This window comes from Sus scrofa, chromosome 9, assembly GCF_000003025.6.
Source record: "Sus scrofa isolate TJ Tabasco breed Duroc chromosome 9, Sscrofa11.1, whole genome shotgun sequence".
In the NCBI taxonomy this organism is placed as follows: domain Eukaryota; kingdom Metazoa; phylum Chordata; class Mammalia; order Artiodactyla; family Suidae; genus Sus; species Sus scrofa.
Window position 1 is genome coordinate 47416727 of NC_010451.4, and position 23746 is coordinate 47440472.

At 47.2% G+C, this 23746-nt stretch overlaps 1 protein-coding gene across 3 annotated transcripts in view; it reads left to right on the plus strand.

The window, feature by feature from the left end:
- The window catches only part of POU2F3 (POU class 2 homeobox 3), an 81414-nt gene that overhangs the window by 39875 nt on the left and 17793 nt on the right, over positions 1-23746 (plus strand). For all 3 annotated transcript variants that reach the window (XM_021062978.1, XM_021062979.1, XM_021062980.1), the window contains exons 4-6: positions 19123-19227; positions 20465-20567; positions 23259-23341. In XM_021062978.1, the coding sequence (XP_020918637.1) occupies positions 19123-19227; positions 20465-20567; positions 23259-23341 (291 nt within the window). The remainder of the gene's footprint in view (positions 1-19122; positions 19228-20464; positions 20568-23258; positions 23342-23746) is intronic.

Here is a 23746-nt window from a genome sequence, read left to right on the forward strand (position 1 = left end):
CTCAGTATTAGATGGACCGAGAGCCTTGTTGAGACCAGGACAGTGAGGAGCAGGTAGGAATGGGAGCAGCTGCCTCTCTCAGGAGGCCAGTCCCTAGAACACCAGGTTGCCTCCACTGTCCCTGACACCATCACACAGCCCTCTGGGATGGGGCCCAGCTCATCCAGGCTCCAGCAGTGGCACAAGCCCTCAGGCGCATCCAGATGGGCAGTGGAGACCAAATGTTCCTTTTCGCTCAGGTGCCAGGTGGAGAGCGTGAGATGCAAGAGGAAGAGGAGAGCATCAGAACCCTGGTTTTACAGGGATCCAAAAGGGGCTTTTCTTGGGGATTTCTGTGAGTTGCCTTTGGTGGCTGCAGACTCTGGTGAGACTAAAAGCAGGGCCAGCTCTTCCCCTTCTCATGCAGGCATCTTCTAGGAGCAGGTTCTTAAAAAGAAAGCTGGATTTGGCCCCAGGGATAAGAAGGTAATACCATTTATTCAGCCCTCAGTTTAAAGGCACTGGGCCGGACCCTTCCCAACTCATGAAGCCTTACAGCCATCCTGAGCAGTAGCTTGTAGAACCCCCGTTTTACAGACGAGAAACTGAGTCTCAGAAAAGTCCAGGGACTTGCTTGGAACCAGGATTCAAACCGAGGATGATGGGATGTGCCAGGCACTTTACATAAAGTTATGTCTTATTTAATACTACTTAATCCTTACCACATCCCGGTGAGGTAAGCATGATGATTCCCATTATATGGCTGGGGAGACTCTAACTCAGAGAGGTTAAGTAATTTACTCCAAGCGGAGCTCAGACATGCAACTGGCTTGTCTGACTTTACACTGTGCAGGCTGCTTTTGAGACACACACAGAGAGAGAGAGAGAGAGAGAGAGAGAAAGAGAGAAAGAGAGACCCTGCAAATCAGCAGGACCTGATGTTGCCCAGAGGCCCTCCTGGGTCATCTGCATAGTACTTTTCCACAGGTCCCAAAGCCCTCTGGCTTACACCGCCTCTCCAGGACCTCTCACGGCTGGGCCGGGGCTTGCCAGCTCGCATGGCAGAGATGCTATCTGTGGGCCCAGGGAAGGCTGCCAGGGAGAGGGTGGGGTGAAGAAGGGTTCCCACTCAGAGGGTTCCCCTGCCCCAGAGGAGGAGCGCCTCCCCCGGCCTGGCCTGTGCGTGAGAAGGGTGCAGAGAGGAGAGGCGTGTTTGCTTGTGTGTGTGCCCGCAGGGCAGGGGGTGCAGCCTGGCGTTCTCTTTGCCCCCAGTCAGAGGGCTCTCAGGGCAGCTCTAGTAACCAGGGAATTCTCCTTCTCCCAGAGTCACAGCTGCAGCAGAAAATCAACTTTTCTACCCTCAACTTCCCTCCGCTAGTCCAGCCTGAGCGTGGCTTTCGAGGCTGCTCTCAGCCTTGGGAGCTGTTTCCCTGGACCCATCCTGTTTCCTATCAGGCCACGTCCCATCCCACATCTCTCTCTGCAAGACAGCTTACAGTGGAGCCCATTAAGCCAATGGGTTTTAACTCTCACAACAACTATGTAAAGCGAGTGTTGTTATTATCACTTGACAAGGGAACCGAGGCTCAAAAAGCTGAAGTGGCTTTGGCTTCAATTAAGTGCCAGAGCTGGGACTTGTTCAGTGTACCTTTTTGCAGTGTCTACTTGGTAACAGGTGCTCTGTCTAGTGGTGGTCTGCTCTCTCCCAATCCAGCTTATCCTACTAATCGGCTGCCCCCTCGCCCCCATCACCTCCATCACCCCCTGAGCCTCTGCCATTGGTGTGCAGATCTGGTGTCGAGGTTCCCTTCCCTCTCCCCTGTGAGGCCACTAAAATCCCCTTGACTCCCAGCCTCCCAGGATCCCTGTTGTGTTTTTCTGTCTTGGCAGCCTCTCCCTTGCACTGGCATCTCCTCACTTTTTCTCTGCAGACTTCGCTGGCGTAGACTGCTGCAGGGTGTCTGGGTTTAGGCTTGCTGATGACAGTGTAGTGGTCAGAGGTCCAGCTCCAGCGTCACACAGACCTGGGTTTGAATCTTGGCTCTAGCATCAGGAGCCGTGGAACCTGGTCACTCACCCTCCCCCAGCCTCAGTTTCTGCGTCTGTACAATGGGGAGGAAACAATAGCATCACCTGACAGTATTATTGCGAGGAGCTTTAAATGGGATCTGGCGTGTAAACTGTCTGGGATATAGTAAGTGCTCAGTAAGTGCTCGGGGCTATTGCTGCTATTGCAACAGTATGGGTTCTAGCCACCCCGCCTCACATCATCCTGGCTCCAGCTTGCCCGTACTCTTAGCTCTGCCCTTGGGAGCTCTGAAGACCCAAAGTTCACCATTTTTCACATGCAGGTCTGCTCAGATTCCCCCCAGATGCTGTTTTTCCTCTGAGTGCTCTTCCCCCTACCCTTGGACCTGACTTAGCCCATTACTAGAATAATAAGAAGAATATGCCAGACTCAGCTGGTGCCAGGTAAATACAAGCATGCCTCACCATACCTAGAAGGGTGGTTCCCGAAATGTTGTTGACATAAGTCAAAGTTTTAGAAACTAAACCTTATTTTTCTTCACCAAGAGCCTGCTATTAAGAGGAATATTAGGAGTCCCCATTGAGGCTCAGCAGTTAACAAACCGGACTAGTATGCATGAGGTTGTGGGTTTGATCCCTGGCCTTGCTCAGTGGGTTTAGGATCCGGCGTTGCGTGAGCTGTGTTGTAGGTCGCAGACTCGACTTGGATCCTGTGTTGCTGTGGCGTAGGTGTAGGCGGCTACAGTGCTGATTGGACCCCTAGCCTGGGAACCTCCATATGCTGCTAGTGCAGCGCTAAAAAGACAAAAAAAAAAAAATAGGAATATTAGACTGAATCTTTTCAGAGAACAAAGAGCCCCTTTATGGCCAGTTGAAGCCAAATATCATTGATCAGGTTTGCTTCAAGTGCCTTATATGTTAATTTGACTTCCTTCCTGCCCCCATGACATCTTCTCAAAGAAAGTATGTGATTCTAACAAGGAAATTTATAAACTCACTCCATCACTACAGATGGGCTCATCTGAGGCTTTGGAAATGGGTTTTGCAGCCCACTCGGGGATCTGGTAAACTGAGGTCCAGAAAGATTTGGACACCTAGTCCCTGGGGGTAAATGTCAATTCCTTAAGGGCCAGTGGTAGCGTGGGTGCTTCTGAGCCCCCAGCCCAGGGCTGGGACCCTTGGAGAAGTGGCTGCTAGTAAGAGCCCCCAGGCCAGGAAGGGTTAACATGTCTCTGGCAGGGGAAGCAGTGCAGCTGCCCAAAGGCAAGGAAGTCCCTTCCTCTCTGAAGTAAGCTGGAACCAACTTCCCTTCTGAGGACTGGGTGCTTCCCCTTAAGGCAGCATGGAGGACAGCTTCCTGGCTAATGGGGTGCTCCCTGGGGCCTGGCCTTCCCTGAGGCCTGTGAGGTTCAGACACTTTTCTGGCATAAAGCAGGGTAGGGAGTGGCAGGACCTGGAGTATGGGGCTTTGCCCAGGATCTGACCATTCAGCAGGGGGCCAGCATTCTTAGGGTGGCCTGCCCCATCGTGCCTGGGAACAGGATGTGGGGGCAGTCCAGCTTCACAGGAGACCTCCAGGCCTCCTCCTTCCCAGATCCTAAGGACACCTAAGTACCACCTGAGTGATCGTAAGAAGCAATGGGAATCCTCCTTGAAATGATGGAAGTGTCCTGAAGGTGGGGAGGAACAGAGGAGGAGGCAGCGGCTCTGTTTTGAATGAGCGACTCTGTTTTGAATGAGCCCTGGCACTAGCCCCACCCCCACCCTCCACATCCTCACTCCCCATTGTCCTGCCAGGCTCTCATTCATTGTACCAAACTCAGCTCAAATGTCCTATTCTCCAGGTAGCCCTCCAGGACCATTTCCTCCACCACCTGTACCTGGAGAGGCTTCTGCTGTGTCTGCCTCCCTCACCAGACTGGGGAATATTTAAGGAAAGGGCCTATATTGTATTGATTATAGTAGAGCAGTGCCTGGCACAGAGCAGACATTCAACACGCATTTCATAAATAAATGGATTGGTGGGTAGCTGGAATGAACCATCCCTCCATGCTGGGTGCCAGGAACTCCTATCTCTGCTTTGCAGGGCCTTCCATTCCTCACGCTGCTCTGCTCCATGTCATCTTTTTCTCAGCCAATGATCCACAAAAACTCACCCCTTTTTTCAGGGAGGCGAGCTTGTTGGGTGTCTGCAAATAGTGCATGCAGTGTGATCCATCCCATCAGCTCTGGTAAATATTTCCCAACTCCGCCACTTGCTGGCTGGGCCCCGAAGCTGTTGACTGAGGCATCTCAGACGTTTGCTCAGTGGGTGCTGGGTGCCAGGACCTACCCTCAAGGGATCCAGGGTCTGCGTATAGGACTCTGGCCAACCTAGTTTTCTAAACTCTTTGAGGCTGAGAGTTCAGTACGAAGCCAGAAGAGGCCCCTTACAAATGCCCCTTAGGGAAGACGAGGTTCTCCCAGGACTGCCCTCTTCTGGCCATTTCAATGGTAAGTGTGATTGGGGTAAAGTGACACCCCTGACTTTTCTTTTTTTTTTCTTTTTGCTTTTTAGGGTCACACCTGCAGCATATGGAGGTTCCCAGGCTAGGGGTCAAATCAGAGCTACAGCTGCCAGCTTACTCCACAGCCACGGCAACGCTGGATCTTTAACCAGCTGAGCAAGGCCAGGAATCGAACCTGCAACCTCATGGTTCTTAGTTGGATTTGTTTCTGCTGCGCCATGATGGGAACATGTAGACCTTTATTTTAGAAATTGTTGTAATGAACTTAAGTATCTGGTTTTTCTAGCCCTTAGCAAATAAAAGTGGGGAAGTTGAGCTAGAAGAGGGGGCTTCTAGAAGCAAGGATACCAACAGTAGCAGATAAAAACCCAGTTGTGAGAACAGAAGCAAAAAACCTGGAAAAGCAAAGCTGAGGGGAAAAAAAGCAATTTGGGGCCATTTAGTGCTACTGCCAACTGAGACCAAACACTTCACCGTCCCCGAGGGCATGATGGCTTTTAAAAAGAGTTCACAATTACAACTGAGTCATTAACTAAATTATCTTTCAGGTACTCTTTAAGGGAAAGAAGAAATGTATATAGTACTTTTTAGCAAGATTTCTATTCAAAAAGGAAACCAATAAATATCTATCCAAAACTGATAATAAAGGCTTTGGAATTTCAAGGGATAGATTTCAATGACTGAAAATCCATGTATCTGGGGAGGCTTCCTCAAGAAATCCTAGAAATATGAATGATGTGTTGAATTTTTTTATTAAGGGATAGTTAATTTATAATATTATATTAGTTTCAAACATACAGCACAGTGATTCAAATTTTTTATAGATTATACTTCATTTAAAGTTACTATAAAATATTGGCTGTATTTCCTGTGCTCTACAATATATTCTTTTTTTATATACAATATATTCTTGTAGCTTGTTTATTTTATGCATAGTTGTTTGTACCTCTTAATCCCCTACCCCTTTTCTTGCCCCTCCCCCCTTCCGTGTCCCCACTGGTAACCTCTAGATTGTTCTCTATATCTGTGAGTCTGTTTCTGTTTTGTTACATCCATTCATTTGCTTTATTTTTTTAATTCTACGTATAAGTGATAACACACAGTATTTGTCTTTCTCTGTCTGACTTACTTCACTAAACATAATACCCATGCATGTTGCAAATGGCAAATTTTCATTCTATTTTATGGCTGATATTCAACTGTGGTGTGTATGTGTGTATGGTATATATAGTGTATATATACACTATATATATAGTATATAGTACACACACACACACATAATATGTATGTATAGTATATATATACACATATATACACATACACACAATATATGTGTATATATACACATACACATAATATATGTATATATATGCACATACACACACACAACCCATTCTTTATCCATTCATCTGTTGATGGACACTTAGTTTTCCTCCAAATCTTGGAAATTGTAAATAACACTGCTGTGAACATTGGGATGTATGTACCTTTTCAAATTAGTGTATTCATTTTCTTTGGATATATATCTGGGGTGAAATTACTGGGTCATATGGTAGTTCTACTTTTTAGGGGTTTTTTTGTTTTTCGTTTTTGTCTTTTTATCTATTTAGGGCCACACCCTCGGCATGTGGAGGTTCCCAGGCTAGGGGTCTAATCGGAACTGTTACTGCCGGCCTACGCCAGAGCCATAGCAGTGCCAGATCCATGCCGTGTCTGTGACCTATACTGTAGCGCACGGCAATGCCGGATCCTTAACCCACTGAGCAAGGCCAGGGATCGAACCTGAAACTTCATGGTTCCTAGTCAGATTTCATTTCTGCTGCACCACGGCAGGAACTCTTACTTTTTAGTTTTTTGAGGACCCTCCGTACCGTTTTCCACAGTGGCCGCACCAAATTACATTCCTACCAACAGTGTACAGGCGTTCTTTCTCTGCATCCTCACCAACATTTATTAGTTATGGTGTTTTAAAGATTTTAATTAATTAGTTTATTTATTTATTTATTTATTTATTTATTTATTTATTTATTTATTGTCTTTTTAGGGTTGCATCCATGGCATATGGAAATTCCCAGGCTAGGGGTCAAATCAGAGCTTTAGCTGCTGGCCTGCACCACAGCCACAGCAATGCGGGATCTGAGCCCATCTGTTACCTACAACACAGCTCACCACAATGCCAGGTTCATAACCCACTGAGTGAGGCCAGGGATTGAACCTGCATCCTCGTGGATTCTAGTCAGATTCATTTCCACTGAGCCATGACAGTAACTCTGTTGTTTATAGTCTTTTTGATGATAGACACTCCGACAGGTGTGAGGCGATATCTCATTGTGGTTTTGATTTGCATTTCCCTGATGATTAGCAATGTTGAGCATCTTTTCATGCGTCTGTTGGCTATCTATATGTCTTCTTTGGAGAAATGTTTATTCAGGTCTTCTTCTCAGGTTTTAATTGAGTTGTTTGCTTTTTAAAAAATATTGAGTTATATAGAGTTGTTTATGTATTTTGGATATTGACCTCTTATCGGTCATACCATTTGCAAATAGTTTCTTCCATTCATAGGTTGCCTTTTTGTTTTGCTGCTGGTTTCCTTTGCTGTTCAAAAGCTTTTAAGTTGGAGTTCACGTCGTGGTGCAGCGGAAATGAATCCGACTAGGACACATGAGGTTGTGGGTTTGATGTCTGTCCTCACTCGGTGGGTTAAAGATCTGGCGTTGCTGTGAGCTGTGGTGTAGGTCGCAGACATGGCTCAGATCCTGCATTGCTGTGGCTGTGGTGTAGGCCAGCAGCTGTAGCTCCAATTAGACCCCTAGCCTGGGAACCTCCATATGCCTTGGGTGCAGCCCCAAAAAGCAAAATAAATAAATAAGTACATACATTAAAAAAAAAAGCTTTAAAGTTTAATTAGGGTCTATTTTACTTTATTTTCCCTTAGGAAACAGATCCAAAAAATACTGCTCCAATTTATGTTAAAGAATATTTTTACTATGTATTCTTGTAGGAGTTTTATGGTTTCTCATCTTACACTTAGGTCTTTAATTCATTTTGAGTTTATTTTTACACATGGTTTTAGAGAATATTCTAATTTCATTGTTTTACATGTAGCTTTCCAGTTTTCCCAGCACCACTGTTGAAGAGACTACCTCTTCCCCATTGTATATTCTTTCCTCCTTTGTCATAGATTGATTGACTCTAAGTGTGGGTGTTTATTTTGGGGGTCTCTATTCTGTTGCATTGATCTATGGGTCTGTTTTTATGCTGCTACCGCACTGTTTTGATGACTGTAGCTCTGTGGTATAGTTTGAAGTCAGGGAGCATGATACATGCAGCTCTGCTCCATTTCAAGATTGTTTTGGCTAGTCAGGGTCCTTTGTGTTTCCATACAAATTTTAAAATTATTTCTTCCAGTTCTGTGAAAATATGACATTACTATTTTAATAGATATTGCATTGAATTTATAGATCGCCTTGATCATTTCAACAGTATTAGTTCTTCTAATCCATGAACATGATATATCTTTCCATCTGTTTGTGTCATCTTCAATTTCTTTCATCAGTGTCTTATAATTTTCTAACTACATGCCTTTTACCTCCTTAGATTATTCCTAGGCATTTGATTCTTTGTGGTGCAGTTTTAAATAGGATGATTTTCATTTCTCTTTCTGATATGTTGTTTTTAGTGTATAGAAATGCAGCAGATTTCTGTATATTAATTTTGTATCCTGCCACTTTACCATTAATGACTTTACCAAAGTCATTAATGAGCTTTAGTAGTTTTGGTGGTGTGTTTAGGATTTTCAATGTATAGTATCATGTCATCTGCAAATGGTATTGATTTTCCTTCTTCCTTTCCAATTTGGATATCTCATTTTTTTCTTGTATGGTTGCTGTGGCTAGGACTTCCAATACTATGTCAAATAAAAGTGGTAAGAATGGCACCCTTCCCTTGTTTTGTTCCTAATCTTAGAGGAAATGCTTTCAGCTTTTTACCATTGAGTGTAATGTTATCTGTGGACTTGTTAAATATGGGCCTTTATTATGTTATGTTCCCTCTATACCCACTTTGTGGAGAGTTTATCATGAATTGATATTGACTTTTGCCAAAAGCTTTTTCTGTGTCTATTAGGATGATTATATTTTTTTATTCTTTAGTTTGTTAATGTGATGTATCACACTGATTTGTGCAATATTGAACCATCCTTGCATCCCTGGGATTAATCCCCCTTGATCATGGTGTATGATCCTTTTAATGTATTGTTGGACTTGTTTTGCTAATGTCTTGTTGAGGATATTTTCATCTAGGTTCATCATAATACTGGCCTGTGATTTTCTTTATTGCAATATCTTTGTCAGGTACTCTTTAAGGGAAAGTAGAGATATATATAATACACAATACCTTCAAAAATGAAACCAATAAATATCTATCCAAAGCTGATATAAAGGCTTTGGAGCTGCAAGAGATAGGTTTCGGTGACTGAAAACCCACTTATTTGGGAAGACTTCCTCAGAAAAGCTTAGGAATTTGAAAGACATGTTGAATTTTCAATCAGATAACTTGAGTTCAAATCAGAGTTCTTCTGCCAGCCAGCCATGTATCTTGGATAAATCACTTGCTGTTCATGAACCTTGTTTTCCTCAACAGTAAGACAGGAATAGCATCACCTGCCTTTTCAGTCTCATGGGAATATTCTGAAAATCAACCACAATGATATGTTTGAAAGTGCTTTGTAAACTGTAGAACATCATGGAAAGGTACAAGTGAGTGTCTCCCTGCTGGGAGACAATGACTCAAGATATGGTGGGCAGAGTTCCCGTCGTGGCACAGTGGAAATGAATCCGACTAGGAACCATGAGGTTGCAGGTTCAATCCCTGGCCTCGCTCGGTGGGTTAAGGATCTGGTGTTGCCGTGAGCTGTGATGTAGGTCGCAGATGCGGCTCGGATCTGGCATTGCTGTGGCTGTAGCATAGGCTGGTGGCTATAGCTCCAATTATACCCCTAGCCTGGGAACCTCTATATGCCACAGGTGTGGCCCTAAAAAGATTAAAAAAAAATGTGGTGGGAGAAGGAGATGGATGTCTCATCACTGCTTTAAAAAATACAGACATAACACACACATCTGCATATATGTGTTATTTAGATAGTGCGCTCCTACACCTCTCAAGACTCTCTTTTACCAGGTGAAAGTAGGAAACTATAAGTAACTTCAATACCTCATACACTAAAAACTTCTACACGGATTTATGAAAGTTTGAGTGTTTAATGTTCTTAATCTTATTTTTTAATTTATAATTAATAATTGCCTTCAAAGAGTTGAACAGAAATTGCAGAAATATTTGACTTAGAAAGTGCATACCTTCTAGAATCCCAAATACCTTCCACTCCATCTGTTATTAGCAATGGGATTCGTTATGGTCTTTCAGAAATTGTTCTGTGTTAGTTCTTTGAGTCCTGCAGGCATTCACAGAGAATTCCTGAAATAGTCTTTTGTTATAAAGTATAAACCTTTAGGGGTGGAAATACACTTTTTTGTCCCCAGAACTTGTCATTCTGTCTCCTCCTCTCCGTTCTTGCTGTTTTGGCCTTGGGCATGTCCCCATCAGATCTTTCCTAGACGATTGCAATAAACAGCGTTTTAACTACTTGCCCTGTGTTCGGTTGTCCTCTCTTCAAATCCATATCCCTCACAACAGTTAGCATCGTCTAACTAAATGCAAATCTCACCCTGTCACTGCCCTTTACTCCAGTTATACTTTGCCCCTGAGTCCAGCCTCAGCTCCTTTGCGTGACCCACAGGGCCTCTGCCATCAGACCTGGCTGCTTGCCCAGGCCTCTCGCGCCCCACACTGCTGCAGCACTCTGCACTGAATTGCTTTTTTCCCTGAACGTGAAGCCCCGTTTCGCCGTCTGTGGATAAGCTGCTTTCTCTTCCTGGCATGCCCTTCCTTACCTTTTCCCAGTGAACCCCGCTTCATTCTTCAGAGCTCATCAGAGGGACTTCTCTTCTGTGGAGCCTTCCTACCCCGTTCCCCTTTCTCTAGCTCTCCTCTGCCCTAAAAAAGCAAATTACGACCCTTCCATGAGACCACTGCACTGCCTTCTTGGTGCTATAAATTCTGCCCTGTACTTACTTGCCGTCTCCCAGTTAATCTGGGAGGTCCCTGTTCATCTCTGTGTCCTAGTTCCTCTTAGTATACAATAGGGGTACACTAAATGCTTATTGCACTAAACTGGGGAGAGGGCCTTTATGGGGCAGGAAAACCTCCGTTTAAGGCCTGCCACATGGAAGACTGTACTCCACCACTACTGGAGTAGACTTAGTGTGCCTCATTTAATTTGGGGTGCCCCAAGAATATAGGAGACAAGGACCTCAACCTTACTTAGAAGACTGTTCTCAAAGATGAAAGTTACCAGGGAAAGCCATTTACTTGCATGTATAGCCAAAGCCCAGGCTTTCAGAGACAGGCCTCAGGGTCATAGGCAGTTACCAAATGCCAATGAGAATCCCATTCAGACGTATTGCAAGTTTACTTTTAGTAACTCCATTGGCCCCACATACATGTAAAAGTCCCAGGTACACTTGTGGGAATGTTTTTACCAAGTGTGCAGCCCACGTGAAAACCACAGAGGCGCAGAGGCAGAGGTCAACATGCTCCTTTTTGGGTGGGAAATTCTGGGTGGGAACAAATGGGGCTGCCTTACAGACTGGTATAGGCAAAAGATGGAGAACCTGGAGGCCACAGACCCAAAGAGAAAGTCAGGCTCTGCCCTTCCTGACTCAGTGAATCCTCTGAGTCTTGGTTCCTACTCTGTAAAAATGGTTGGATAATATTATTTACCTCACTGAATTATCATGAAGAGTAAATGACAATATGTTTGACGGTTGTAATCTCTACCATGCTTTGAAAACATTGCTTTTTCTCGGAGTTTCCTGGTGGCCTAGCAGTTAAGGATTTAGCATTGGCACTGCTGTGGCACAGGTTCGATCCCTGGCCTGGGAACTTCTGCATGCCACAGGCATGGCAAAAAAAAAAAAAAAAAATTACTTTTTCTCTTTCTTGGGCTGATCCCCTTGGCACTAATCTCTGTAGTGCTTCACAACCACAAGTTGACTCTGTGTGTGTGTGTGTCCCCAGGACGAGCAGGGCACACCTGTCCTTCCTCTCATTAGTCTCCCTTGGACCCCAAAGTAAAATGTTCACTGGCGTGGGGATTTCCAGGCAGGGCTGAGGCTTCCCTTTCCCCTCTCTGCCTCTCATGATGAGGGAGAGAAAGAGCAAATGTTAAGCCCCTGGAGTTAATTATATGTGTGAGAGTCAAGGGAATAAAGAATGCTGGTTCCCAGACCAAGTGTATTAGGTCACATATCAAGAAGGTGTGTGCTTGGAGTTCCCGTCGTGGCGCAGTGGTTAACGAATCCGACTAGGAACCATGAGGTTGCGGGTTCGATCCCTGCCCTTGCTCAGTGGGTTAACGATCCGGCGTTGCCGTGAGCTGTGGTGTAGGTTGCAGACGCGGCTCGGATCCCGCGTTGCTGTGGCTCTGGCATAGGCCGGTGGCTACAGCTCTGACTCAACCCCTAGCCTGGGAACCTCCATATGCCGTGGGAGCGGCCCAAGAAATAGCAACAATAACAACAACAACAACAACAAAAAAGACAAAAGACAAAAAAAAAAAAAAAAAAAGAAGGTGTGTGCTTTATCTGTATCTAAACTTTACCCTGTGCACTGACGGAGCACTCTGAATCAGGACTGAGATTAAATCTTCCTAGAGCAGTGGATTAGGTTTACTACAGGAGCCTGAAGAGGCAACAACATCAGAGTGATAGAAACAGAAGATAGAGCCGTGCCGCAGTACAGTGGAGTAGGCCAAATACGGGGGGAGGAGAGGAGAGGAGGTTAGGAGACCTGTCCTTGAGAGCCCTGGCTTGGCCTCCAGGCCCAGCTTGGGTACAACTCTAGCTCTGTTGCCTCGAGCAGGTGATTTCTCCTCTCTGGACTTCAGGAATCATAACTGTAAAATGAGCCACTTGAACCAGGTGGTATCTACAGTTCCTTCCAGTTCTGATGGAGAAAGAAGGGCATCAGCGTGTGTTGAATGCCTGCCATGTACCTGGCACGATCTGCACTAAAGCTACCTTGAAAGTCTATGAGTCTGTGACTTGATCACACACAGTAGTCTGGTTTATGTAGAAGACCTGTGGAATCAGATAGACTCATACTGAAATCTCAGATCTATTATTTACTAGTCATGTAACTTTTAACTTTTCCAGGGCTCAATCTTTTCATGTGCAAAATGGGCCTAGTAATACTTAAATGCGTACAAGTCAATGCCCACTCTCTCTTTTATTCATTATAAATTTCTTAAGAAGATTCCTTCTAGTCTATTTTCCTCCTTTTGTGGAGGCATAATCTAAGCCTAGAGAGATGGGTGAAGTAACTAAACATTAGGTCATGCAGGTCTTTAGAGGCGAGGACGGAGCCCCAAGTCAGGCCTCCTGATTGATTCTGAGTCTCATGCTTGTTTCCTGGATCTCTTTCTCCCCTCCCCCCCACCCAATGTGTCTTTGCTCGGAAAAGGATAGCAAAGTCCATCTGGGAGTTCCCATCGTGGCGCAGTGGTTAACGAATCTGACTAGGAACCATGAGGTTGCGGGTTCAGTCCCTGCCCTTGCTCAGTGGGTCAAAGTTCCGGTGTTGCCGTGAGCTGTGGTGTAGGTTGCAGACATGGCTCGGATCCTGCATTGCTGTGGCTCTGGCGCAGGCCGGCAGCTACAGCTCCGATTCGACCCCTAGCCTGGGAACCTCCATATGCCGCAGGAGCGGCCCAAGAAATGGCAAAAAGACAAAAAAAAAAAAAAAAAAAAAAAAAAAAAGTCCATCTGTAGTAGGCAGCCCTGGTGTGTGCAGAAGAACCCAGTGTGACAACAGCCAGCATTCACACAACAGACAATTCCCAGGAGTAGCCACTGGCAAACAGTTTTCAGAGTGTGACTCAGAGACCGTGCCCAGCAGTTCTTCCCCTGCCTCACCCCATCTCTACCTCCTGCCATTCCACTTTTGGGGGACAGAACAACCATCTATGTGGGCGATTCAGTTGTTCTCTGTGGTTCTCCTGCCCAGCCAAAGAACTAGAGTGGCTGGCTCTGTGCTCTTGTCCATCAAGTAGGCAACCAGAGAACCAGAAGACTGATTCAAAAGAGATCAGGGTCAAAAGAGAGCACTCTTATCAATCCAGCGCCTCACTGGAAGCGGACACTGCTAGTGTCTCAGGAGGGCTATGGGGTAATACAGTGGTTAAAGCTGTTCAAGTCCTGGGCACCAAAAATATCCCTGAGGATGTGCCTGCAAAGAAAGCACAGCCCCTTCCCAGAGTTTTTAAACTTGAAGGCCTGGATCTATCTGCAGAGGGAGAAGAAAACTTTTATGGACTTAAAATGATGGGGTTTTTCAGACATACGTCAGCACCAGCAGTGCTGTGTCCCAAGAACTGATGCCAAAATACTAAATAACATTACCGATAAGCTTGTTACATTTACAGAGTAGGTACAAGCAAGAAAAACAAAGATGATTCTTTGGGAAGCTTTAAGAAGAAGCAACTCCAAGTGGCCCCAGCCCCCTGAGGAACCGTATGTTTCTTAAAGGGCCCCATGTCTCCTCCCTTCCATCACTCCTTTGTCTAGAAGTTGGATGCTGTCAGGAAGAAGATCCCAGCATGCGTGGGCAAAGGTGTGGCTAGGCTGGTTTGTCCTCAGTCTGACTAGAGACTGGGGAATGGACGGAGGCACTTCCCAGAGGCACCCAAAGAGGCAGAGCCTTGGACTCATGGGGAGCAGACAAGAGCCTTGGAGAAAGGAGTGTCCCCCAAAGTGAAAATACAGCCAGCATCTCTTAGGAGACTCTCTGGCTTGTTCACCTGAAATGAGTTACCTGCCAGCCCCATTCCTCCTCTTGGAATATGTTTTTAGGATCTTTTCATGAGCAACACATTTGCCAACCCTTTATAGATCAGTTACAAAACAAAAACTCTTCCTCACTGCTGGGGAGAAGTATAGAAGGGGGAGAGAAAGAAAAAAAAAATCTTGCCTGTAACTGAAGGCAGGTTGGGAGATGTTCACGCTTTGAAATTCTCCTTCTTGTGAAATGTTTATGAAACACTTTCCACAAACGAGTTATGCAACTGGAACTACAGCTTTGATCATTTTCATCGCCAGTGATATATTCATTAGTGTTGGTCTCATTCCCCCCACCCCGAGAGAGGGCCGTGTGAAATGTCATGGGGAGGGGGCTGGGGCCGAGTCCCCTAGCCCCCCCCATGCCCCACCGCATGACCTCAAACAGATGGTTAATAAGGAGGTCCAAGTGTGTGGGGGGCCCAGAACATCGCTTTCCCCATCACGTGTCGTCTGTTCTTGCTTCCATCCCTGGGATGTTTGTAGTATTGTTTTGTAGAAAGAGCGCCAGGGGAGGGTCAGAGCACCATCCCCTTATCTGGGATTTGCCAACATCTTGTTATGTAACTTTACACTCATCTCTGAAGCACTCCTGGTCTCTATGAGATGGGAAGATGAACACTTGTCCCCAGCCTCCTGGCTAGGAGATGAAGCCACGTAAGGAATGTATGAAGGGTTTCCAGTATCTCAGAGGGGGCTCTCTCTTTTCAGAATGAGGCTATTGCTTTTTAAAGTAGGCGATGTCAGGGAGTTCGCTGGGATTGAAAAGATAACCACCCTTGATACCTTTTTACCTCCTTGGTCAGTACCCAAGACTCAGTGTAGTACTTTTGCACAGCACAGTGGGTGGAGAAGATCCCAAACTAACAAACCGGGTCTAGTAGATGGACAGGATACCCGATGGCTATGACCCGGCAGAGCCCTCTCTGGTGGCCCAGGTCCTGGGGATTAGTCCATCTCAAACAGGGCCTTGAGAAGTAGTCCTCTTGCATGAGAAGTGCCAAAGGGACCCTGGAGACGAGCTTCACCATTCCAGGCAGGCTGTGGGTTTCGTTGGGTTTTCACAAGTATGGAGGAAATGGGTTTTCATCCAATTTGCCTCCGGTCCTCACATTAGAAGTCAGTGGGATCCAACAGAAGCCTCTCTATCTCATCTTCTCCATCCACAGCCAACACCCAGTTGCCTGGAAAGGCTCCAGTCTTTTCCATTTGACAGCCATGAAAGGGATTTTTGGATTTGGAAGGGACTTTCTTCATTTCTTAGTTTCTTAGACCCTGCACTCTCAGAGCATTGTCCAAGTGTGGCAGAGGCAGTGTGGCTTCCAAGTCCAGCTCTGCTCTTTCCGAGACCCAGTGACCAAAGCAGAGACATCAGATCTTGTCATGGAAAAAGTCTCCTGCTGTATTGTCTTTCAGAGTGGTCTGTTCAGGACGGTCTTCTTTGGCAACGGCTCACACCCAAGGGGCAATGAATTATGAAAAAAGAAAGAGTAAGAGGTTGAGAAAGCAAAAAAAATTAAGTAAAAAAATTAAAAAGCTCAGAAGAGTAACCCGCAGAACTGTCAGAACACCTTGGACTAACACTCAGAGCAATTCTTTGCCATCAGGCACCTCATTTTCAGAACCCAGAGGTCGGCAGGGCTGCTGAAAGGGCTTGGGGGGCAATTGATCCAGGAAGCAGATGAAAGGGTGAGCTTTCTTTTATGATGGTGCTGGTTTCTGAAATTAAGTGTTGCAGGAAGACCTGGCACTGATTCTAACAGATAGCACCCAGGTTGGAGGCAAAGCACATGTTTTCAAGCTCTGTCATAGCTGTGCTCCTTATCTCTCCATTGCGCATAATGAGTCTACAAAGGAGCCTTGCCACTTGCCTCTGAGCTGGAGCCAGGCCAAGCTGCCTGCGGAGGTTCCACCAGCGCGCTTCGCTTCGAGTTCCAATTTTCCATGTTCTCCCTCTGTCCCCCTTCCTCCATCCTGCCTCACCTATCCCCACTGGGGGACAAAGGACGCGGGGAGCCGGAAGGGGCTCCCGAAGGGAGATGTGGGGAAGGGAGGCTGGCCAGAAAGGCTCTGCTTAGGTGAAATCTCCTCTCGGAGCAAACCTTAAGATTGGTGGTGCAATTGGTGGTACTATTTGAAATAAGTATCATCTATTTCGAGCTTTTTAAAACCTGCTAACAAATGTTTCCCCGGAATCTAGGATGTGAAAACTAATTTCTGGGAGAAGAACTAGGACACCAGAGCTTCTTAGATGGAGCTGCCAAGCGTGGGTGTGGAGAGCTGAAGGGCACTGGGGGTGGGGAAGAGGGCTATGCTGGAGACCACTCGCTGGGGGTCAATGCCTTCGGAGTTCTCAAGACATCTAACTCTCTGTCCCTCACCACACTACTTCTGGTCACTGTCCCTTCCTCCTCTTTGCTTCCAAGTTTCCAGAATAATCTCCGTAGGTAAGAGAGGAATGATTTGTAAAGACTGTCCCTAAATGTAGTATCCTCTTACTAATTCTCGTGCAACCAGAACTTCCTGGTGCTGTTTAGATCTGCTTCATCTAAGAACACCAGATTAGCCAAGTCTGCCAGTGTACCATGGAATTGGAATCAATAATTCCATTTCTCTCTGAAAGAGAGGAAAATCAGTAGAAGCATGTAACAGATGGGGAAACCAAGTCTCATAGAGATGAAATGATCGCTCAAGGTTATATATTAAGTTAGAGTCAGAGTTAGGACTAGAAACAAGTTCAAGCTCCCAGGTTAATATTTTCCTTGCTGTTTTCCACTGGGAGATGGAGAGAGGGAGTCTGTTTCTCTTTTATCCAGTTAACGTGCATTGGGTTCCCACTTGGTACAGGTACCATATTAGGATATGAGTTCCCTCCCTAATGTCACTCAACAAGACCTTCCTAACTCCGACCAAAGGGAACTCTTCCTTCAGTGATCCAAAGCACCATTTTCCCACAGCAGTTAAGCACAAGTGGCACTGTGCTCAGTCTGAATGTTTAACTGGGGTTAAACTAATGCAGAGAAGAAAGAGTCCAGATGTCCGTGACATTCCCAGTATAGACCAAGAAAGTGGTTTAAACCAGGGTCCCTGTGGCCAAACGTTTCCAACAGAGGGCCCCCCAATGTCTTTTATAAGGTGTGGTCCAGATCCCATGCTCCCTGCCATATCATATGAATTCAAAGTCACTTGCATACACTGCACCCCCCCCCCAGTGGACTTCCTGAAAAGCTGCAAGAGGGTAGTTGTTCTCCAGATGGGTGGAGGGCTGGGCACAAGTCGTTCTTCCTGCCCTGCCCTTGGACACCTGGCAAACCCACAGGTGGGTGGTTGGTGTTGTCACTGAAGGGTGGTAAAGGCTGGAGAGAGTTTGGAAACCACCATAGGCCCCTCAGGCTGCAACTACAGCAGTGACTGTGAGGGAGACATGTCCCTGCCTGTAGGCAGACAGGCTAGGACCGTCACCCACGTCACATGGGCAAAGAGGCCAGCTGCAAAGGCAGCTCAGCAGGCAGAGGACAGAGGAGTGTGGAAAACAAGGGGGCATGGCGGGGAAGCTGGTTCCTAGACCTTGAGATTATGTGGACCGAGGGGGGGGGGAAGAATGTAAGGGATATTGGTAAAGGCGTGTGTGTGTGTGTGTGTGTGTGTGAAGTAGGGAGTTTAAGAAATACCATTTAGGGTCACCATCATTTCCTAAAAGAAATTCTTTTTTTGTTGCTATTTCTTGGGCCGCTCCCACGGCACATGGAGGTTCCCAGGCTAGGAGTCAAATCGGAGCTGTAGCCTCCGGCCTATGCCAGAGCCACAGCAACGTGGGATCCGAGCCACGTCTGCAACCTACACCACAGCTCACGGCAACGCCGGATCCTTAACCCACTGAGCAAGGGCAGGGACCGAACTTGCAACCTCATGGTTCCTAGTCTGATTCATTAACCACTGCGCCACGACGGGAACTCCTCCTAAAAGAAATTCTAACATACTGCCCACCCAAGAAAACTTTCAAATAAATGTTTTTTTTTGTTGTTGTTGTTGTTGTTGTCTTGTCTTTTTGTCTTTTAGGGCCACACCAGTGGCATATGGAGGTTCCCAAGCTAGGAGTCGAACTGGAGCTGTAGTTCGACTACACCACAGCTACAGCAATGCAGGATGTGAGCCGTGTCTATGACCTATACCATAGCTCATGGAAATGCCAGATCCCTAACCCACTGAGCGAGGCCAGGGATTGAACCCATGTCCTCATGGATGCTGTTAAGTCGAATTCGTTAACCACTGAGCCACGACTGGAACTTTAAATGTTTAAAGTCACTACAGAAATTCCCTCTTTTGTGGAATTTCGATGAGGAAGAGCATATCTTGCACTAGGTACCAGCCCAGGCCCCAGAATGATATTCAGGAATGATCAATCCAGGTAGATTTCCCATCTGGAGGGTGGTTCCTCCAGAGTGCCTCTCACCTCTATTCCCTACCAGCTGCCTTGGCCTGAAGGGCACATGCAGGCAGGAGAATCAAGCTGCAGCGCAGGAGGCACCCAGCACTCATTCTTTTACTCTGCAGGCTTGTCACTCATCTTCTGCCCTGATCTTCTCTGAGTTTCCACTTCTGTCAGCCTGGGGAGGCCCAGAACTTATGCTCTCTCTCCCCCCCGCCTCCACGTCCAGATAAAAACCGAGGAACTCAGTGATTCCCTGCAGCAGACCCTCTCGCATCGGCCATGCCACCTGAGTCAAGGACCTGCCATGATGCCTGGAAACCAGATGTCTGGGGTAAATGCCAGCCCATGTCGGGATGTTCTCAGTGGGACCGTGAGTTTCAGTCAAGCCTCCTGCAAGAGGCTTGACCCCTCGACCTGTGCTCAGCAGGTCTACACTGGGCTAAAGAACCTCCCATGGGGAATGGAGGCCTGTAGTGGTGGGCGGGGGGGGGTGGTACAGAACAATCCTCTTCAAGACGAAGCCTGGCTAGTGACGTGAAGAGGCAGGGCTCTGCCTCCCTGGGAGAAAAAGGAGCCAAACTTACCGGAACAGTGGAGCTAGCAGCTGTGGGGCTGGGGTTTGCCAGGCACGTTCAGGAGAGCCCTGTGATGATGACAGTGGCTGCTACAGTCACAGAGCATGTCTGTTGCCAGTGGCCCCAAGGTTTTGCCAGCCTAGAACAGAGTGCTGGTGGGGGAATAAAAAGGCACCTATGAAACTATGATGACAGGTGTCTGAGAGGGCGGGTGTACACAAGGCGACCCCCTTTCTTGGTCTGGATTATCCTGGGAAGAAAGAGCCTCCCCTCCCCAGAAATCTTGAAGACTAGAATGTGCAGTCATTTCTTCACCTCTTTATTCAGCAAGGGTTTACCACGTCTTTTCTTCATGCACAGACCTAAACTCAGTCCTCAGGCGGGGGGGTGGGGGGTGGTCACAGAACCCTGGGGGTTTGGAGCACAGAGGCCTCACAGATCCCCCAAGTACTGGGAATGGTATTTCCCTTTGGGGGGATTGTGGGAGGGGGCCCAGGGGAAATGGATTTTCTTTTTAATCGTATTGGTTTTATTAAGAACGAATCATGTGTGCCTTCCTCCAGGATAATTCAGGCCCAGGAAATGGCCAAGACATAGCTTGTAGCATAATCGAGTGGCATGAGTTTTTTTTTTTTTGTTTTTTTTTAACTGGGAAATTGGGATTGCATGTCATTTCTAGGATAAACTCCTCAGAGATGGCTCATACCCACAGCCTGTACTCTCAGGGCATTCCCAGTATAGCTGGCGACAGGACTGACACAGAGAAAAGTTAAATAACAAGGCAGGTGTTAAGTAACAACAGGTTGCAAGGCACAGACTGGCTGAGTGCAAGAGCTGTAACAACACCAGCATCCATGGGGCAGCCACTATGTACCAGACACAGGGACACTCAGAGGCATAGGGCAAGGTCCCCACGGGACAGATGGGCAGCAGGCAGATGGAGCCCACACTCCCAGCTCATAAATTCTGTGATTCATGTGTCTCCCCACATAGGACATGGCTTCACTCCATCCGCTCCAGCAGCTCGTGCTGGTTCCCGGACACCTCCAGTCTGTCTCCCAGTTCCTGCTATCTCAGACCCAGCCTGGGCAGCAAGGTGAGAACCCTGGGGGGTTTCTGCACAGACTGGGTGCGGTAAAGGGCTGCTTCTGCTGGGACCCCCGAGTGGAGTGTGGGCCAGGGGCTTGCCTCTGGCGTTAAGAGAGGCTTATCCACCTCAGGCCTCGAGAAAGGGACCTGAGTCTCCCTCTCTGCGTCCCTCTCCCATCCTCCTCAATTTCATGGCAGTTAAGGTGCAAGCGTGGTAGGAGCTGGGGCAGAACAAGGAAGGAGGGGATCCTTGGGAAATGCAGTCCAGACAAGTCCCACTTCCTTGGAAATCTCCCCAGGACAGGCATGGGGATTTAGACTTAACCCCCCCAGCCCCGCCCGAAGCAGAGCAGCAGTGCCATTTGGGTAGAGCAGCAGTGCCACCCACAGGCCACAGAGAGCATTTCCAGGTTTTCTTTGGCAGGGAAGTCACTTGGAGAGAACTTCTCTTTGGCCAAGGGCAAACAGATTAGAATATTCACAAAAGCAGCCAACATTTTTGAGTCTGATATGCCAGGAGCTCTGTGGAGTGATTTTCCTGACATCTTTCAAAATAATCTTATGTGGTAGGTCATCACATTATTTCTGGCAAAAGCTCCACAACAGTCTGTCGGAAATCCATGTGCTCGGCGTTGCACTATGCTGCTTCTCCCCTTCCCATTTCCACCAACTAGGGCTGGAAGTGATGGAGGAAGCGTAAGCTCCTTCCACTGTACAAATCCCAAGGAGAAGCTTTGGAAATCCAGAATCCAAACAAAATTCGGCTCTCCCTTCTGTCCTTAGCACCTGCCCAGATTATAGCTCTTCTTAGTTGCCAAGTCATCTCAGAGTGTTATGATGATGAATGAGAATACATCAGCCTATAAAAATTTGTTAGCTAAACAATGTATATCATACTCCTGGAATAGGAAAGGGGAGATAACAGTTAATTCTATCTTTTTTTTTTTTTTTTTTTTTTTTTTTGTATTTTCTAGGGCTGCACCCACAGCATATGGAGGTTCCCAGACTAGGGGTCTATTCAGAGCTATAGCCACCAGTCTTCTCCAGAGCCGATCTGAGCTGCGTCTGCAACCTACACCACAGCTCACGGCAATGCCGGATCCTTAACCCACTGAGTGAGGCCAGGGATTCGAACCCGCAACCTCATGGTTCCTAGTCGGATTCGTTAACCACTGCAACACGACAGGAACTCCATAAATCTATCTTTTTGGAAGGTGGTATTGTGAAACTGGCTCAGGCGTATAACCAGTAAGGTCAGTATATGACGTGGGAGGAGGAAATAGTTTAGTATTTGGAGTTAGAAAAACTCATTAGTAGAGTTCCTGCTGTGGCACAGTGGATTAAGAATCCGACCCTGGAGCTCAGGTAGCTGCGGAGGCATGAGTTCTATCCCTGGCCCAGCGCAGTGAGTTAAAGGACCTGGCGTTGCTGCAGCCACCACATTAAGTTGCAGCTGCGGCTCAGATTCAGCCCCTGGCTGGGGAACTCCTACAGACCAGAGGTATGGCCATTTTTTAAAAACAGAAAAATGAAAAACTCATCAGTTAAAAAATTCACTTACTAGCTGTGTGTCTTCGAGAAACTTACCCAATTTTTCTGAATTTCAGTTTTCTCCTCCCTAAAAATGGAATCAGAGTAAAAAGCTACCTCACAAGATTATCGATAATTAGTGGAAATAATGCGTGTGAAAAGGCTTTGTCCATTTTAAAATATAATGTGAATTTAGGTTACTATTAGTACTCAAGCCTCTGACTTCCAATACAGGGCTCCTTATAAGAATTTCCTTGCCCATGTATTTTAATAATAAGGGAAAATTAAGCCCTGGCTGTTTTAAACTGAGGAGCATAACAGTTAGCATCAGTGGATGCTGCATATCAATGACCCTGAACAGCTTAGAGACAGCAGGGACACCAGAGTTCTGCTCTGTGCCCAGGGATTGGGGGTGACCCGTCCATTAGGTGCTTTGCTAGTTGAATGGCCTCATTCCCACAATGAGAGTGATAGTTCCTGGCTATGGCTCTTTCTAGACAGGGGCCATTGTCATGACCACCAACCAGGCAGAGCCCTTCCTGGACGATTTTCCTGGAGAGGGAAGGAGAAAGCAGTCCTCAGGCAGAGCAATGAGCAGGTGTAGTCCAGATCATTTCCAGAGTCTTGGCCCCTTTCTTCCCTCCCAGCCCTCCCTCCTAAGGATAAACGTCCAGGTCCTGCCAAGAGCCCCTGGCAATTGTCTGCTGCCCTCTGGACTGTGTGGCACCATTCCCTCGCCCTGACACCTTTGCAGGTTTGGTGCAGCCTGTATAGCCATGCTGCTACTTCTGTGGGCAAAACGGAAACCCTCCGCTCCAGCTGGAAATCTTAGTAGTCACTGCACATCTCCTCTTGGATTGCTTCAGCCCTGGTTATCAGTTCCCACGGCAGGTTGCCTTTGCACCACTGCAGGCGGGCAGGCAAGCAGGACTGGTTTGGGGACTGCTGTTTACATCTGCTTCTCCCTGTGTCTGATTCGCCTCCACCTGCGTGTGGCAATCCTGACAGCGCCTGTGGGAGCCTCTCCACAGGGCTGGAGGTGGGTCGGAGGGACCTGGTTAGGTAGCAGGGGGTGGAGACAGTTATCCTGGTTCCAAAGCCGTAGAGCATGTCTTTCAGCTGGCCTGGATTTTATTTGTTGTTTCTTTGTTCCTCCCCTTTCACCCAGGTCTGCAGCCAAATCTTCTCCCCTTTCCACAGCAACAAAGCTCCCTCCTTCTCCCGCAGACGGGGCCTGGCCTGGCATCCCAGGTAAACACCCCAGTCTTCTCTTCTCCTCTAGGAACATCTCAGCTCCCGGCAGGATTAAGCTCCGTGGTTTTTCCCACCCCCTTGATGGTGCACTTAGCCCTCTGGGAAGACGGGAGAGCAGGGGGATTATCCCTTTTGGCACTTGGGGAACTTCAAGCCATAGCCAGGGAAACGATGGACTCAGTATCACTGGAGCCAGAATTAGAACCCAGAGATTCCGGCTCCCGGGCTAGGCTGCTCTGTAACGCAGGTACTCCAGCCCCATTAGGCCCTAGCATCACTCTTAGAGCCAGGGGTCAGCTAACTTTCCAGGGATGCCAAGGTGACCACCCCAAGGGGCAGACCAGAGTCCCACAGGCCTGATGTCCTGAGAACACACAGCCAGTATTTCTCACCTCTGGGCCT